Below are 15,739 nucleotides of genomic sequence, written 5' to 3'. Positions count from 1 at the left end.
GCATTTCACAGGTGCCATGCAAAGCATTTTTGCCTAAAAAATGCCTCGCATCCGTGGGCATGTCGCACCTTCACTAGCGCCATATTGGGCTGAGTTTCATGCCTGGTAATCGTGCTTGCCTGTGTGTAGGTAGCCTTACACACGACCAGGCTGAAAGGGGGGCAGTGTCATTCCTGAAATCGTTCCTGATGATGATCACACAGCTTCTGTAACACATTTAGAATAGAGGAGATAATAGCTCAGCATCCTGACTGTATACTTATGGTGTGTAGCTTATTTAGAAGACTATAGGAGTTAATGACAAGTAAATTGTTCCCCCCTGCAGAAAGACATGTTACAGCTATGCTGATACAACATGGGATAGATGCCAATGTGAAACCTGAATCTTTCAGCGTCAGGATGGTGGTTGATAAGGAAGCTACACTGCAGGGAAGAGGCTGTAATACACAGAGGAGACATCCAGAGTGTGACAGGCAATCAGGTGAGGGGCAGATATGGAAAAATGTGTCTTCACCAGACTGGCCCTTTAAATAAAACCAATGAATGCAAATATGCATGCAACCATATTTAAGCCCTCTCCATAAACACCAATGGGTGTTTTTAATCTGCAAAATGGATTTTATATGCCCATGGTAATAGACTCAGATTAATATTAGCACTATATTATGGGCTGAAACATACAGATGAATTATTGATGAAAAATATACTCATTTGAAAACAGCCCATGGATTATAAATGTTCTGAGTAGCATCAGTTATGGTGTCATGGACTGTTCTCTTCTCATGATATATAGTCAATGTCTGCTAAGAGAATATAGCACCGCTATTCTAATAGATGTTTTTGTTTTCTTGATTTTATTAAATTGGGGCAAAATGTGACACATATGGTGTTTGTACAAAAGAGAGCATATATATCTCTCCAGAATCTCCTCTTATTGGAAACATGTACCTTCAGCAGGTTGTAACACAACTGTTTGAAAGGAAAAAAAAAAGTTTATGAAAGATTTTTTTTTTTAAATGGCATCTAAATAGTTAAAGAAATTGAATGAGATTAATATAAAAAAATTAACACAGTAATTCATATAATCCAAAAACATAGCTCTATTTATTGTCCTCTAGTCTTCAAATGCTAATTATGTTGAAAAAAAGAAGGTACAACACATGGATTAAAAAACAAAACAAAAAAAACAAAAGCAAAATGAAAACAAAAAGTCAAACTTTCTGAACAGCAGCTGTGAACAAGTCCTGAGGATATGGCAACATTGATTCCCCTTTCATGCTAGCAGTAATCCAGCTCTATTCTACATTTACTAGTTTATAAAAACTCATCAATTTGAGGTTCCAATTCAAAAAGCAGCAATGAAAAAAACCTCACCTTTTAGAAAATCCCTGGAAGGGACTTCAAGTCTCAGCCACATCTTACTGCTGACTCCAGGATACTGTTAAATCTGCTGATGCAGTCTCGAAAGAATGACATAGGTGCAAAGAAAAATGCCTTCCAGATCTGTCAGGTCTTTGGGCAGTACAGAATAAAGGAAGATGCAGAGCTTGGGAATATACCATTTTCTATCTGGTTAAACAATTTTAGGTAAAACAAGGGTTTAAATGTGGTCATGATTTCTTCCTCAAACCACATAAAATGATTGAGCTCTTTACCTACAGGTCACCATCTCCCCTTTACCTATTGTGCCCTTAGAATGAACAGCATGGGAGAATTGACAGATTTACATATGTAGTCAATACTGTATCCATTTTTCTTATTAACGGTCGTACTTCCATTAGTAAATAAAATGGCCTAAAACAAAAACGTTAAATGCGTTTTCTCAAGACCTAAAAAATAAATTGAATACTCCCCTATTCCCGCTTCTCCTCGTCCAGCTCTGCAGTCCAGGTGCCCGTAATCTGGAAGAAATGTCAGGCGATCATCTGCCATTCATTATGCACATGACCGCTCAGGCACTCGCAGGCTTCAGCAGCGATTTTTCTATGGCCGGCGAAGCCCGTGTGTAGCTGAGCAATCACATGCACAATGAACGACACGCAACTGCTGGCCGCTTCTTCCAGGTTCTGCATGGCGGACACGGGGATTGCAGCACTGGATGGGGATCCACTGGAATAGGAGAGTATTACATTTTTTATTCATTTTAAGCCTTTCATTATTTTTTTAAGGTCTCAGAAAACCTAACTTTTACTGGTTAAAATTAAATTTTTATTCAGATGTAATGCAACTTACCACAAACAAAGTAAAAGACAAGCAAAAGGTTTTGAACTATAGTTTCATCCATACCAAAAAAAGTCAACAATGGCAATGGTGTAAAAAAAAAAAAAAAAAAAAAAAAATTTATGAAAATACCATGAAATTTAAAAAAAATTAAAAATATTTATGGACAGTGCAGTTTTGCAAGACCTAATTGTGCTTCAAAAATCATAATCCCCAAAAAAAACACGAAAGAATTTATAAAAGCATAACTAAAACTCTGAAAACAAAATTACGTTGCAGGGGGTGGGGGGGGGGGGGGGGGAAGAGAAAAAAAAACATTGCTACTGTGGTTTAAAATCCTGTTTACAATAATTTAACTATGGGACATAAGTTATTTCTTCCCACATCATTTTAAGAATGTTTTGAAATGTGGCAACGAAGAATAGGTTGGTTTGTACCTGTCAAGTGTGAGAGGATATGACAGAGAAAGATTTAAGGAGAAGTCCAATGAAACCTCTCCAGAAGACCACCCCGTTATCCAGACTACACTTGTTGTGACAGATTTTCAGTTTCATTGTGCACTATGCATACTGGCCATCTTCCTTGAAAGGACCAGAAGAGCATTTTTCTAAGAAATTTGGGGTGATTGACTCAAAGAGGTTTCATTGTAATATAACAATACAATAGTGTCAGGTGCACACTAGTACCCTGTTTCCCTGAAAATAAGACATACCCTGAAAATAAGACATAGCATGATTTTCCAGAATTTTTGAGGATGCAAAATGATTTTTCAGGCTTTTTGAGGATGCTTGAAATATAAGCCCTACTCCAAAATTAAGCCCTGCTAACAGTTAATTTAAAAAAAAGTCAATTTAAATAGTCTCCAGGCAGCTGTACATGTAAAAAAGTTAAACCTTTTTGAACAAAAATTAATATAAGATACTGTCTTATTTCCGGGGAAACACGGTAGTAAGTGAAGTGGACTCATCTATAACAAGTTCTAGGATATACCCTAGTATTTAGAATCAACACAGCCATTCCCGTGTTACCTTTTTTATGGGGTGAATATTTAGAGCAACCAGACATAGAAAGAATATTAGGCTGATCCAAGCAAATTGTGCTGACAGAGAGGTCAAGAGCTTTTGCTGCAACAGGTTAGTAACAGAGTAAGGTTAGATTGATTTGTAATGGTTGACACTGTAGCATCTGATTGGCATGAACTGCAGATTTACATTTTAGAGGTCATATTTCATTAAGAGCGTTAGACTTTTACTAAATTAAATTAAAAATCTGTCCTTTTTCAAAATCAAAAAGGTGGTTGAAAAGGATCAGAAGGTAAAGTGCATGGAAACAGAAGACTGTAACCCGTCTGTACCAGTTTGTGTCCAGTGTTTTTGCCACACACTAGACCTGCTTGTGATCTGGACTGCTGTGTACTGCTAAAAAACGTTTCACGCCTGCAAGCAAGCAGACAGAAGCATTTGCACTAAAATTTGAGGATTATTGCTAAATTAAAGTTTTTTTGAGAAGATTGCAGACAAGGAAACACTACATCATTCATGCTAATTTCCCAGCTGCCTTGTACATCTTTCAACAGGTATGATGACAGAAGGATATGGAAGAAGCGGCGGCAGGAGGCAGTATTTCTTTCAAAGCATCACAAGGGTCTGAACAAACACACTCAGAATGGCATTTCCAAGTTTTCAGCTCGGTTTGCTGCATCCACCAAACTCTACTAATTTCCTGCAGTGCTCAAATAATTGGCATAAGGTTCTCCAAACAAACCAGAAGTTACTGTATCTGCACAATGTCCCTGGGCATAAGAGGTCCTGCCTCAAACCAGATGTAGCTTGGTGCTGAGGTTTTGTCATGCAGGACCATTTAATGTGGCTTCGGGATTCAGAGCAAGATCCTCATGGCTGTAAGAATAAAAGAAAAAACGAAAATGAGTGCCCTCACAGTTAATGCCTAATAATGCAGACACTTTGATGGCCTTTTTAATCATAAAAACTGCATGGAAAAAAAAACAAAACAAAAAACTTTTTCACACTTGTACATGCATTTTTAAAAAATGTTTCTTGGCATCTTATTTTTAAATTAAATATTTCTAACATGCGTCTCCTTTGATAGCTAAGCCTATGCAAAAATGCAAAAGAAAACCTACAACTTAAATAAACGCATATCAAGAAAAACGTGTTTTTAGCGCATTTAATATCTCCCTATTGAATTCCGGATAACATTATGTCGCAGTATTGCTTGCTGAAAAAGAAGTAAAATGCCACATAAATGTAGTGTTTTCCCTAAAAAATGTGGTGTGTGAAAATAACCTAAAAGCAAGCACTACTTATTTGGAACACCAATAGAACAAGCTCACTGAATAATGATGAGCAATGAAGATAACATACAGTACATGAGGATAGAGATGGATAGTAGACCCTCTTAAATCACTTGTATACTAAAAGGAATTACTACCTACACCTGGCGGTTTAGTTTTTGGATTCATTGTAGAACTAAGAATTGGTTCACTGTAAGGAGCGTCAATCAACAAAGCATGTTGACTGGCACTCATTCATTCCCATAAAGCCAATTATCCAGAGGTGTAACTTGAAGCTTCTGGGCCCCAATGCAAAACCTGTAACAGGGCCCCCAACTATAATGCTTTATTTATAGTACTAAACTCCCTATATGGAGAAAAGAGGCCCTATGGGCCCCCTAAGGCGTCTGGGCAACCGCATCCTCTGCATCCCCTATAGTTACGTCAGTTCAATTATCCAATAAAAGTGAATAATTGTTAAGATCGTTCACTCCCGGCCGTAGACGCGGAGAAGGCCTTCGATAGGGTGAGCTGGGGGTTCCTGGAGGAGGTGTTAAGGGGGATGGGTCTGGGCCCGAGGGTCCTTTCCTGGATAACGGCCTTATACAGCTCCCCGTCTGCGCGGATTAGCGTCAACGGTCTCCTGTCAGACCCCTTTGAGATCCATAACAGCACCAGACAGGGCTGCCCGCTCTCTCCGATACTATATATCCTTGCAATGGAACCAATGGCGGTGGCCCTGAGAAGGAACCAGGACATGCGGGGGGTGGTGGTGGATCGGGGCAGAACCCACAAGTGATCTATCTTTGCAGATGATCTACTGATCTAGATTACGAATCCGCGTATTTCCTTATCGGGGCTTATAGCAAAAATGTCCAGGTACGGAAAACTCAGCAACTTTAAAATGAATTCTCAAAAATCAGAAATTCTCGGGGTATGCGCTCCTTAAGAGACCTTGCAGAAGGTCAGCAGACAAAACCAGGAGCATGGATGCATTACCTCCAGGTGAGGGACTACCTAGGGTCACTAAAAGCCCCTGACTTATTAAGAGCGGAACTCACGCCTTTTGAATGGCTATGCGTGGCCTCGGAGCCCCCCCCCCCCCATGTGGTCTCTCTGCTGTACGGGTTGCTGATAGACGCCAAGAATGGGGAGGACCGGCCGAGATGGGAGGAGACGCTAGGACGACATATTCCTGGAGAGCTCTGGAACAAGTCCTACGCCCTTCTACACAAAATGTCCATCTCGATCAAAGCACAGGAACTAAATTATAAAATAGTATCGCAGTGGTACAGGACCCCTGACAAACTTCACAGAATATTCCCAACGACCCCAGGGGAGTCTTGGAGGTGCGGTTCAGAAATAGGAATTATGTACCATATCTGGTGGAGCTGCTCCATAATTGTCCCCCTCTTGGGCGTCGTCGCCAGGCTATTTGGAGCGGTGTGCGGGATATCCCTGCTCCTCACTCCTGAGATCACTCTCCTGTCAATGTTTCCAGGCTCTATCCCCCAAGTCAAGAAGGGACTTCTGAGACACTTTATTATGGCTATGCGCCATATTATCCCCCTACACTGGAAGCAGAGGGGAGCACTAACAAGGGCTACGTGGGTAGAGTCGCTCGATTCTATAAGGTACATGAAGGAGCTCAGGAGCTCTAATTCGGTGGAGGAACGGGGAGCCGACAGCTTCTCAAACACCTGGACAGTGTGGATAGTCTATAAGGGCTCTGCGGCGTTCACTAAGTGGCTCGCTGACGGATCAGCATAGGAGTTGGAGCGGTGCGCCCCCCTGACCTTGGAACAACGTCCTACCTCAACTCTGATAGGCGCGGGATCGGGGCGGAGAGTATTGATTCCCACCTCCCACCCTCTTTCTTCCCTCCTCTCTCTCTTCTGTCTAAAGTCTCATTATAACCTCTCCCCCTCTCTCTTTTACCCCTTCCTCTCTCCTCTCCTTTTTTCTCGCTTTTACTCTTAAGTCGTATTTGAAATTTGTTACAAGAGTTCAGTGGTATGCGACAGGTGGGCTCATGTAAACATATATGTTCCCACCCCTTCATTATACCCTGGTGAAGTTCCGCCACGGGATTTATCCACTAATTTATCCATAGGGCATCACAGCTTGACACCTCTGGGGTCTTCATGGTGAGCAGCAGGTAATCCCTCATAACTGTAGTGATTACCTGCGGGGTGCTGCAGCTCCCCCGCCAGTAATCACGCAGCAACGCTGATCCCAGTGCACACTCTGATGTCCGTGTGCACCCAGCATCCTCCTTCCCCGAATCCTCTCCTCCTCCGTTCCGCAGGAGAGGACTCAGGGAGGAAGCGTTCCAGGCACACACACTGCTGTCAGCGTGCACCGGGGATTAGCGCTGAACAGAGGAGGAGCGGAGCTGACTACAAGGAGGAGGCAAGTATATGGGTCAGGGGGCTATTACTACTGGAGCTACTGTGGGGTTAATATTACTGAGGGGAATAAGATTACTATGGCTACTGTTGAGTTAATATTACTGCCGCTTCTGTGGGGTTATTACAGAGGGGGTTAATATTACTTTGGCTACTGTCCAAGGGTCACTATTCCTACTGGGGCCACTTGTGGGAGGGAGGGGTCACTTACTACTGGGGCAACGTTGGGGGGGGGGGGGTCACTATTACTACTGGGGACACCAATGTAGGGGGTCACTATTACTACACAGGCGGATTTGCTCTGGAGTTGACAGTAGCTGTAGCAGCAAAGTGCATGAGTTCATCCATACACTGTGGAAAAAATCTGCACATAACCCGTGCGCCTATTGACATGTGGTGCAGGATTTAATTCCGCAGTATGTTAATTTAAATATAATGCATATCAATGGCCCATCCAGTGCTCTAGCGTTCCTCCCTGTTTTTTTTTTTATAACGCTGGAGGTAAAAATGATATAGGTCATGATAAGCCACACACCCGTAACCCCAACCCTGACCACACCTTGGGACTCCACGAGAAACTTTTACCTCAAAAAGGGCTCATTGGCTGAAAAACTTTGAGAACTACTAGATTAACATTTGCTCCGTATTATGTACATAAAATACACGGATAGAATACTGATGAAAGACACCTGTCTCATCCTTCAGTATCATCAAATATTTCAAACAGGTAAATAACGCATGCGGTAGTTTTTCCTTAGCCTGCGCACGTGGTTTTCCTGTGCGTAACACACGGTGAATGGAGGCTATGAAAGTCTTTGGACTTTCATTCTTCCATTCACACCTGCGTTGGAGCTGCAAGGGGACATCCGTATAAAACACAGGAGAAATAAACGTCAGCATGTTCTATTTCTCGGCCTTTCATACAGAGCCCTTGAAGGGCTGGGTATTGAAGCTCTGCCCCTTCACAATGCCTGTGAAAGGACAGCGTTTAAGGCCTCATGTCCACGGGTAAAGTAAAAATTAAATTCCGCAGCATATCACCGGCACGCGGATCCGCGCCCCATAGGGATGCACTGCACACCCGCAGGTAATTAAATACCTGCAGATGTCATTTTCCCCTGAGGCACGTATTGCGTGTGCGGGAACACCCGCACCATGCCTCATTTTAGTGCAGGTCTTCCGCGGGCTTCTATTGAAGCCTATGGAAGCAGTCCCGATCCGCGGCACACCTACAGCTGAATTCCTGCTCTCTGGCGTGGGAGAGCAAGAGTTAAAAAAAAAAAAAAAAGAAAAAAAAGAAAAGGGGACGGCGCATGCGCGCGGCGCGCTGCCGGCGTGCCGAGCACATCCGCCGGGCCGAAGAAAGAAGATCCGGCCGCGACGGAGGGCAGATCCACAGTGTCCGAACAGGTAAGTAATTCTTATTTTTAGGCCTCATGTCCGCGGGAAAGGAGGGACCCGCTGCGGGATTCTGCATGAAGAATCCGTGGTGGGCCTGATTTTCCCCATGGACATGAGGCCTATGGCCTCCCTCACTCAGGGCGTTTGCAAAACGCTTTGTTTTTCAACACTGTGTTTAGAGCGTTTTTACAGCATTTTCAGAGCTGAAAACGCTGCTCATTCATTTCAATAGGAGACACGCAGCTGAAAACGCTGAATAGAACATGCAGCGCTTTAAAAAGGCAGCGTTTTTAGCCTCGTGTTAGCAACCCCATTGAAATGAATGGGAGCCTTGTACAGCGTTTAGCACAGGGCTGAAAACGCTGCAAAAACACGCCCTGTGTGAGGGAGGCCTAATACAGAGCCCCGCTCTGGAAAAAAAAAAAAAGGGTCACACTCCGCATGTCCAGGACGTCATAATCCCAAGCATGTGCAGTGCCTCTCACAGCCTGTGCATGATCCCTGATGTCATGTTGCAATGAGTACAACGTTACAAGACTCGCAGCGTTGTACTCATACACTCATATGAATGAGCCCTTAAATATAGCTACTGTGAAGGGTTCGTCGATGCGAAACGTTGCAGCATTATTTACAGCGTTAGGGTGACTACTCACTACAGGTTTTTTTTCCACTACGAAATTACCGTAGCATTTTTTTTTCTGCAGGGGTCTATGGAACTTGTAATGTTAAAATCGCGATCGCCCCAAAAAAAAAAAAAAAAAAAAAAAAAATCGCAAATTTTGCGCAATCGCGATTGTAACATTACAAGTCCCATAGACCCCTGCAGAAAAACAAAACGCTGCGAATTTCGCTGTGAAAAAAAAAACGTAGTGGGTAGTCACCCGTACACAAGCTTGGATGTTGCACTCGCTGATTAAAAGTAATCTTTATTTATAGTTTTCTTTTGTTTGAAGCTTTATATAAAAAAAAAAATGACTCACATTAAAAGTCATGTTTTGTGTGCTCTAACAGAAATGTAATATTTACAATTATAGTGAAGCCCTTTAAGGCCTCATGTTGACGGGCAGATCAGATTCTGCACGTGGATTTCTGCAGAGGGAGACCTGCAGAAACCATTTGCGGGAGATCACAGATGTAAAGGTTTTTCCGCATGGATGTACAAGAATGCACTACGGATCATCTGCGTGGTTAAAAAACAAACAAAAACCTGTAACCCCACCTCCCAGCCTTTTGCCTACCACTCTAATTGATTTTAACCTTCAAATTCGCAGTGCATCTACAATTGTATTTGTGGATGCACTGCGGATCGTCCGCAGCCATTGACATCTGGTTTAGCCAGTACACACAGAATCTGCACTGAAATGGAGCATGCTGCGATTTGTTTTCTGCACCAAACAGTCCGCAAATCAAATTTGCATGCTTAAATTCAGTTGTGAATGCCAATGCTTCCCTACAGGCACTTTGAATTGTTGATTTTCTGTGCGGGTGACCGAAGCGGATTTCGCAAATAAAATCTGCCCGCGGACATTGGGCCTTAATGTGCGTTCACACATTGCAGAAACGCAGCAAAACCGCTGGTTATAGTTATGCTACTGTTGCAGGAGAAAATTCTGTGTTTTTGCAATGTTTAAAGACACCGTTAAAGTGAGGGGGTCTTAAGAAAAGGAATAAGAAATATTGTCGTAGCTACCAGAGAGCAGGGCGAGAATGTGGTAAGGGCTCATGCACACTGGCGTTTATCCTCCTGTCAGGCATTCTGTCTCTCTATTCCATTTTTGAAGGAGAGAGACTGAAATTAATGGTGCCAAAAACTGATCGCTTTAATTTTGTTTTAATTCAATGTGTTTTAAAAAAAAATGGAAAACAAAAAGGAAAGCTTTTCATTTGCTTTCATTACATTAGGTTTCTGCTTTTTCAAATAGAACATAGAACGCTGCATAGAGCATTATTTGTTCCACTTAAAAAAAGAAAACTGACGGAACAGAGCACCTGGAAAGCTTTCTGCTTGTTTTCAGTTTATAAAAAATCCCCTTTAAAATGAATGGCAGTAAAAGAAAAAAAAAAAGGTTCCGTTTAATTCCATCTCTTTCCTTCAAAAACAGAACAGAGACAGAAAGTCTGAGTGGAGGATACACCATTACTAAGGTGGTTTCAATGTCATGCTTGCACATCTAAAATTTGATGGGTTCGTCTATTAATGTTAGACACCTGGTGTCACATGAGAACTTTTATTGCTTCATTAAATGATCCAATCAGAAATGGGCCTTAAGTCAGGCAAGGACCACTTGGATGTCAGGCCATGCCCAGAGCCAAATGTCAACAAACTAATTCCCTAGACAACTCTTCCATTAGCAGCCTCACTACTGCCAGGGAGCAGCTGTCGAAACCTTGCATGGACATATAATAACTGGTTTCCTAAGAAAATGCTGACAGAATCTTCATAGCACTTTTTCCATTTTTCTATCAATGGAGCTTCTTTTTTGTGGAAAATACTACAGTTTTTATTGGTACCAAACTTTGATCACTTCGATCACTTTTACTTCTATTTATTCTTTGAGTGACACAGTAATGAAAAAACTGCGGTATTTTTCTTATGGTGCTCATCATGCAGGATAAATCATGGGAATTCTGACATTTTGGAATATTATAGATGATCAATTATGTTAGCTCTTTTTAGCCTTTTTTTTGAAAACTTATTTTTCCTTTTCCTATTTTTATTTTAAGGGTGTATAGGAGACTTGAACGTGTAGTTGTCTGATCACTTGTGTGAGGGTATATATATATATATATATATTGCCATATGTGTTTTTTATGCTTTTATACCTATATGCAAGTTTTATTCAATTCCAAATGAGAAAAAACTTTAATACTTCGCCTTACATCAGATATCCCAAGGCTGAGAGAGATGTTCTAAGAAATTCAGAGAAGATACGGAACCAGACAAGGCCGCATGTACTTGGCCGATTTCCCAGAAGCGCAGAAACAAGATATCAAGATGTTCAAATGTACATAATTTTGACTGTCTTAGGCCAGAAATCCGGACTTCCCATATATGGATGTTAGGCCGGACTTCTTAGAATTGTGTGGGTAATTCTTTGTACTGGAGTTAATTGAATACGTGATTTTCTGTATAAGCCAGAGGCGCCTCACTGTCTAAGGCGGAAATCCGGACTGCCCATATATGGTTATGAGCCCATCACCCCCTAGTGGGGATGGGACAGAGGGTATAAGATCTCATGTAATCTGTAATAAAGTGCGCAGTTTTTTCTCCCGTGTGAGGAGCTAGACCAGACTCCTGTGTGTGGTGTCTCTTCTTACGGCCGGCAACGGGGCAAGTGGGGTGGGCCGGATTGGTGCTGCACTTAGAATTTTTAACCCTCATAAATGGCGCAACCAACTGGGGCGGTAAAATCGGAGCTTACAGCGCAATTCACCCGGATCCACGCTACTGAGAAACCGTCCTACTGCAAACCGAGCCTGATCAACTCACTTAGAACTCCAGGTAAGACAAACATATATTTATGTTGTGTTTTACGCTGAGAGTCTTGCAGCAGGACTGACTATCTGTGGTTTGTGACCGGACGGGTTGGGTTAAGAGTTCTACACGGTAACTCGTGTGGGCTCCGGGTTTGCCGTCATGGACCACTGACCGTGATATGCGCACCAATGGCTCACCCAGAAATTAGTCTGTAGTTTATTTGTACTTTGAAGTCCGTAGCGTTTTAGCGATAGTGGAGATTGTTTGTTGTATCTGCAGAATTTTTTTTCTCTTACTTTTCATTTGATCTCACAAGAGAAGGGACCCTCAGGTTAGTTTAGTTAGTTGTTAATGGTTTAGCAGAGAGGGATGCATTTTGTGAGATGTCTCATAGAAAGAAGGGACTTTCGGTCGGTTTGCCTTATATATGGGGCTAGCGATTTGATTTCAGAGAGATGCATTTTTATGGGACTGGTTCCATGGAAGAAGATGTCCTCGGTTGTTTTGCCGGTATATAAGGGGCTGACAATTTGGAATTAAGAGGGATGCACTCTATGGAGCGTGTTATTATTGTTGTTGTAATATGCGTAAGACCTTATTAAAGAAGACAGAGCCCCTCAAGGGCTGCCGCCGTGTGGATGAATCTGTAAAATGTAAGAAAACTCTAATGAAAATGTGTGACACCGACCGCATGGCAGATTACAAAATGGTGTCTGGGGGGAGGTCTTTAGGACCGAGAGGTGCCTTGGAAGATCAAGGTTTGCTAGACAGTGCTAGAGGAGGAGGAGAGAGAGAGACAGTCAGAGAAAGTTGTATGTACACATTATTTGTTTAAGAAAGTATCCGTAAGTGAAATGTTGAAAAGTACAGTAAGTGATCAAGAGGGCGTCAGGAGAGTGTCTATTGAAAGTTATATTGGCAGTTAGGTAGGGGAGAGAAATAAGGGGAGCAGGCAAAGTCGATAAGTAAGTTACAATGCACGTGATTTGTTGGTAAAGAGAGATGAAAATGTGTATAATACAAGATAGATAATAGATAATGTATAATCCATACTAGGTGGATATATATGTGTATATATATATATACTGTAAATGCAAATAGTTAGCTGAAGGGGAGAAGAGTCTGTTGACATATAGCTGTGAGCTTGTGTTCAGTCTCCAAGGTCAGGAAGATAACAGCGAGAGAGAAAATGTAATAACATCCTTGGTTAATATCTTTGCTTGCTTGCAATGAATTGAAATGAATTTAATTAGTTATACTGTCTTAGTAGGCAGGGAAATATAGTAATTTCTAATGTATATTCTTACTTATACAGGGGTTGAAAATGAATGTTGCAAGGTCCCAGCATATGTGTTAATTATGATTTCAAAATGTTTTTCAATAGTTTAAGCTAAAACAAATCAGTTTGTGTTTCATAGTCGCGGAGAGATAAGAGGTTTGTTTTAAAAAAGGGTGGGGGCTTTCAGAATTCACTCCAAATTCAGGGTCACAGAAACTAAATACTTCAGCGTTTAATACAGCATATAATAGCTTCAGTAGATAAGAAATATAGAATATTTCAGTCACTCAGCAAACTTTTTCACATAATTTGTCAAAGATAGCGCTCATTCACAATCTCATCTCAATAGATTTATGTACTTTATAAAAATAATAGCACTCACCTCGGTGTTTTTCAACTGATGTATGTTTGTCAAACTTTTTTTGTCTGTGCATCTGTATGGACTGGTACACCTTTAAAGGGGGGTGACGGAGCAGACTTGAGCGCATGGATGGATGAGAGTTAGTGACCCGTGTTCAAGCTGTGGTGGAATGTGTGATGTGGAAATTGACTGGGGGTAAAAGTCCTACCCCATGCATGGGACTTTGCTTGGTTGAGATGTGGACGTGTGGACGGTTAAGCTGAAATTAAGTTGAGAAGACGGACGCAATGTGCCAATATCGAGGGGGTGGAGCTAGATGATGTAATAGTACGTAGTAATGTTTCATCCCTCCTGCACAAGGGAGGGGGGAGAATTTTGAGCAGCTAGTTTTTTTTCCTGTTTTGTTTTTTTTCTCCTGTCTGAGATTTGATAAGAAATTGCAGGCAGGAACAGACTAATAATGAATTCACTTAAAGGGATATCACATTTCAAATATTAATAGATGTTTTGTAGGTTATTCTTCCCCGATGTAACTCATGTTTCTGTTATTGGTGCTAACATTTTACAGGCCTTATCTGCATCCATCAAATCTTTTTACAATGTTATAATAACTTAAACCCGGCTACTATTGTTCCAATTGCGTACCCTGGTTTAAAGGGGGGGAGGAGAAGGCATAGGTGATCTAGGTATTGCAAATGAGCCATTTTAGGTATTGCAAATCAGCCATTTTTAAATTTTTTGCAAGCCATTTTTTTAATTTTTTGCAACAAGGTTTTAATCTTTTTGAAATAGAATACCAGCCTGATTGTCTAGCAGTGATGCAACAAGAAAATTTAAGTTTAAAAAAAGTTACTGAAAGCCCTTGTTAATAATGCATATTTTGAGTTGTTTTTTATAGATGGTACCCAGGGTGATTGACGACTCCACACTGGATATACAGTGGTTACACAACAAGATGTCCTAAAAAGCAGAATGTCTCCGCATGTCGCAGTACAAGAAGCGGAATTAAAAGCACTCACGGAGGCGTGTAGAGTGGAGGAAGGTAAGACGGCAAACATTTACACTGACTCCCGGTATGCATTTGGCATAGCTCATGATTACGGCCCAAAATGGAAGGCCAGACAGTTTTTTACCACAGCGGGACAGCCAATTAAAAATGTTGCAGCGGTGCAGTCTCACGGAGGCCCTATTTCTACCTGACAAGGTGGAAAGCTCACACCAATTCCTACACCGGAGAAGCAAGAGGCAACGCCATCACAGACCACACAGCAAAAGCAGCGGCCCTCAAGCCGTGGAAGAAAGAAGAAAAGAAGAATTTGACTACACTTGGACTTTGATAAAAATCTTGGACTTTGATTTAAACTTGAACTTTGATATGCTAATGACTTTACAGTTACGAGCCAGCAAGGAAGAAAAAGACAAATGGACTAAAAAGGGACGGCGTATGGTGAACAGTCAACAGCACTTGCCCACCATAGTCCCTGTGCCCAATGATGGCCCAGCTGACGCACGGAAAGACGCACCTCTCGAAGCAGTAATGATGTCGATGCTTGAACAAGGACGGGTGGCTCCTTGGTTTTCTGTAGCTGCTGCATCATTTGTCCAGTTTTGCATGATCTTTGCCGTAAAGCAACAGGGCAGAAGTAAAATTTGCCACATCACACTTGCCTAGACCACTCTACCCATTTCAGGGATTGCAAATTGGCTACACTCAGCTCCCACTTGTTGGGAAGCATGAATATGTGCTTGTTGTTGATTTCTTTTCAGGTTGGAGACCTACCCTGTTACCAAAGTAAATAAGCAGGTAACCGCACAGAAGCTCATGAATGAGGTAATCCGCAGATATGGGGTATCGGAAGTGATTGAGTCAAACAAAGGTACACACTTCACAGGTGAAATAATGCAACACATCATGTCTGTTTTGGGTATATTCTAGGCTTTTCACACACCCTACCATCCGCGGAGTAGGGGGAAAGTAGATACAAAAGACAATGGAGGAAGAAGGTAAAATTTTGAATTGAGTGTCTTCCATTAGTTTTTCTTTTTTCCAGGAGGATACATGCCACAGTAGCTGAGTTTGGGGAATGATTTTCTTGTTAATTTTGTCCTAGGTTTCTCCAAGGAATTGTCAATAATGTATTCTGCAGTCTCTGCTTTTATCCCAGGTCCTACAGATGAGTGTCACAATCTAAAACCAGGTGACAGGGTCTATGTGGAAAAAGTTGAGAGAGAAACCCGGTTTGAATGTCCTTACCAGATGTTGTTCACCCAACTGCAGTAAAGCTCGAAGGAAAGCCCA

General features: G+C 41.9%; 1 protein-coding gene across 3 annotated transcripts in view; it reads right to left on the bottom strand.

The window, feature by feature from the left end:
• Positions 1 to 1,084: 1,084 nt before the first annotated feature.
• The window catches only part of PPP6R2 (protein phosphatase 6 regulatory subunit 2), a 94,776-nt gene continuing 80,121 nt past the window's right edge, over positions 1,085 to 15,739 (bottom strand). For all 3 annotated transcript variants that reach the window (XM_066592206.1, XM_066592205.1, XM_066592207.1), the window contains exon 24: positions 1,085 to 4,118. In XM_066592206.1, coding sequence (XP_066448303.1) covers positions 4,067 to 4,118 — 52 coding nt within the window. In that variant the 3' untranslated portion in view covers positions 1,085 to 4,066. The remainder of the gene's footprint in view (positions 4,119 to 15,739) is intronic.

The sequence above is a fragment of the Eleutherodactylus coqui genome, chromosome 2 (assembly GCF_035609145.1).
Source record: "Eleutherodactylus coqui strain aEleCoq1 chromosome 2, aEleCoq1.hap1, whole genome shotgun sequence".
Lineage (NCBI taxonomy): Eukaryota > Metazoa > Chordata > Amphibia > Anura > Eleutherodactylidae > Eleutherodactylus > Eleutherodactylus coqui.
Note: the sequence above shows the minus strand (reverse complement) of the source record. Positions and strands in the feature narration are given on the sequence as shown.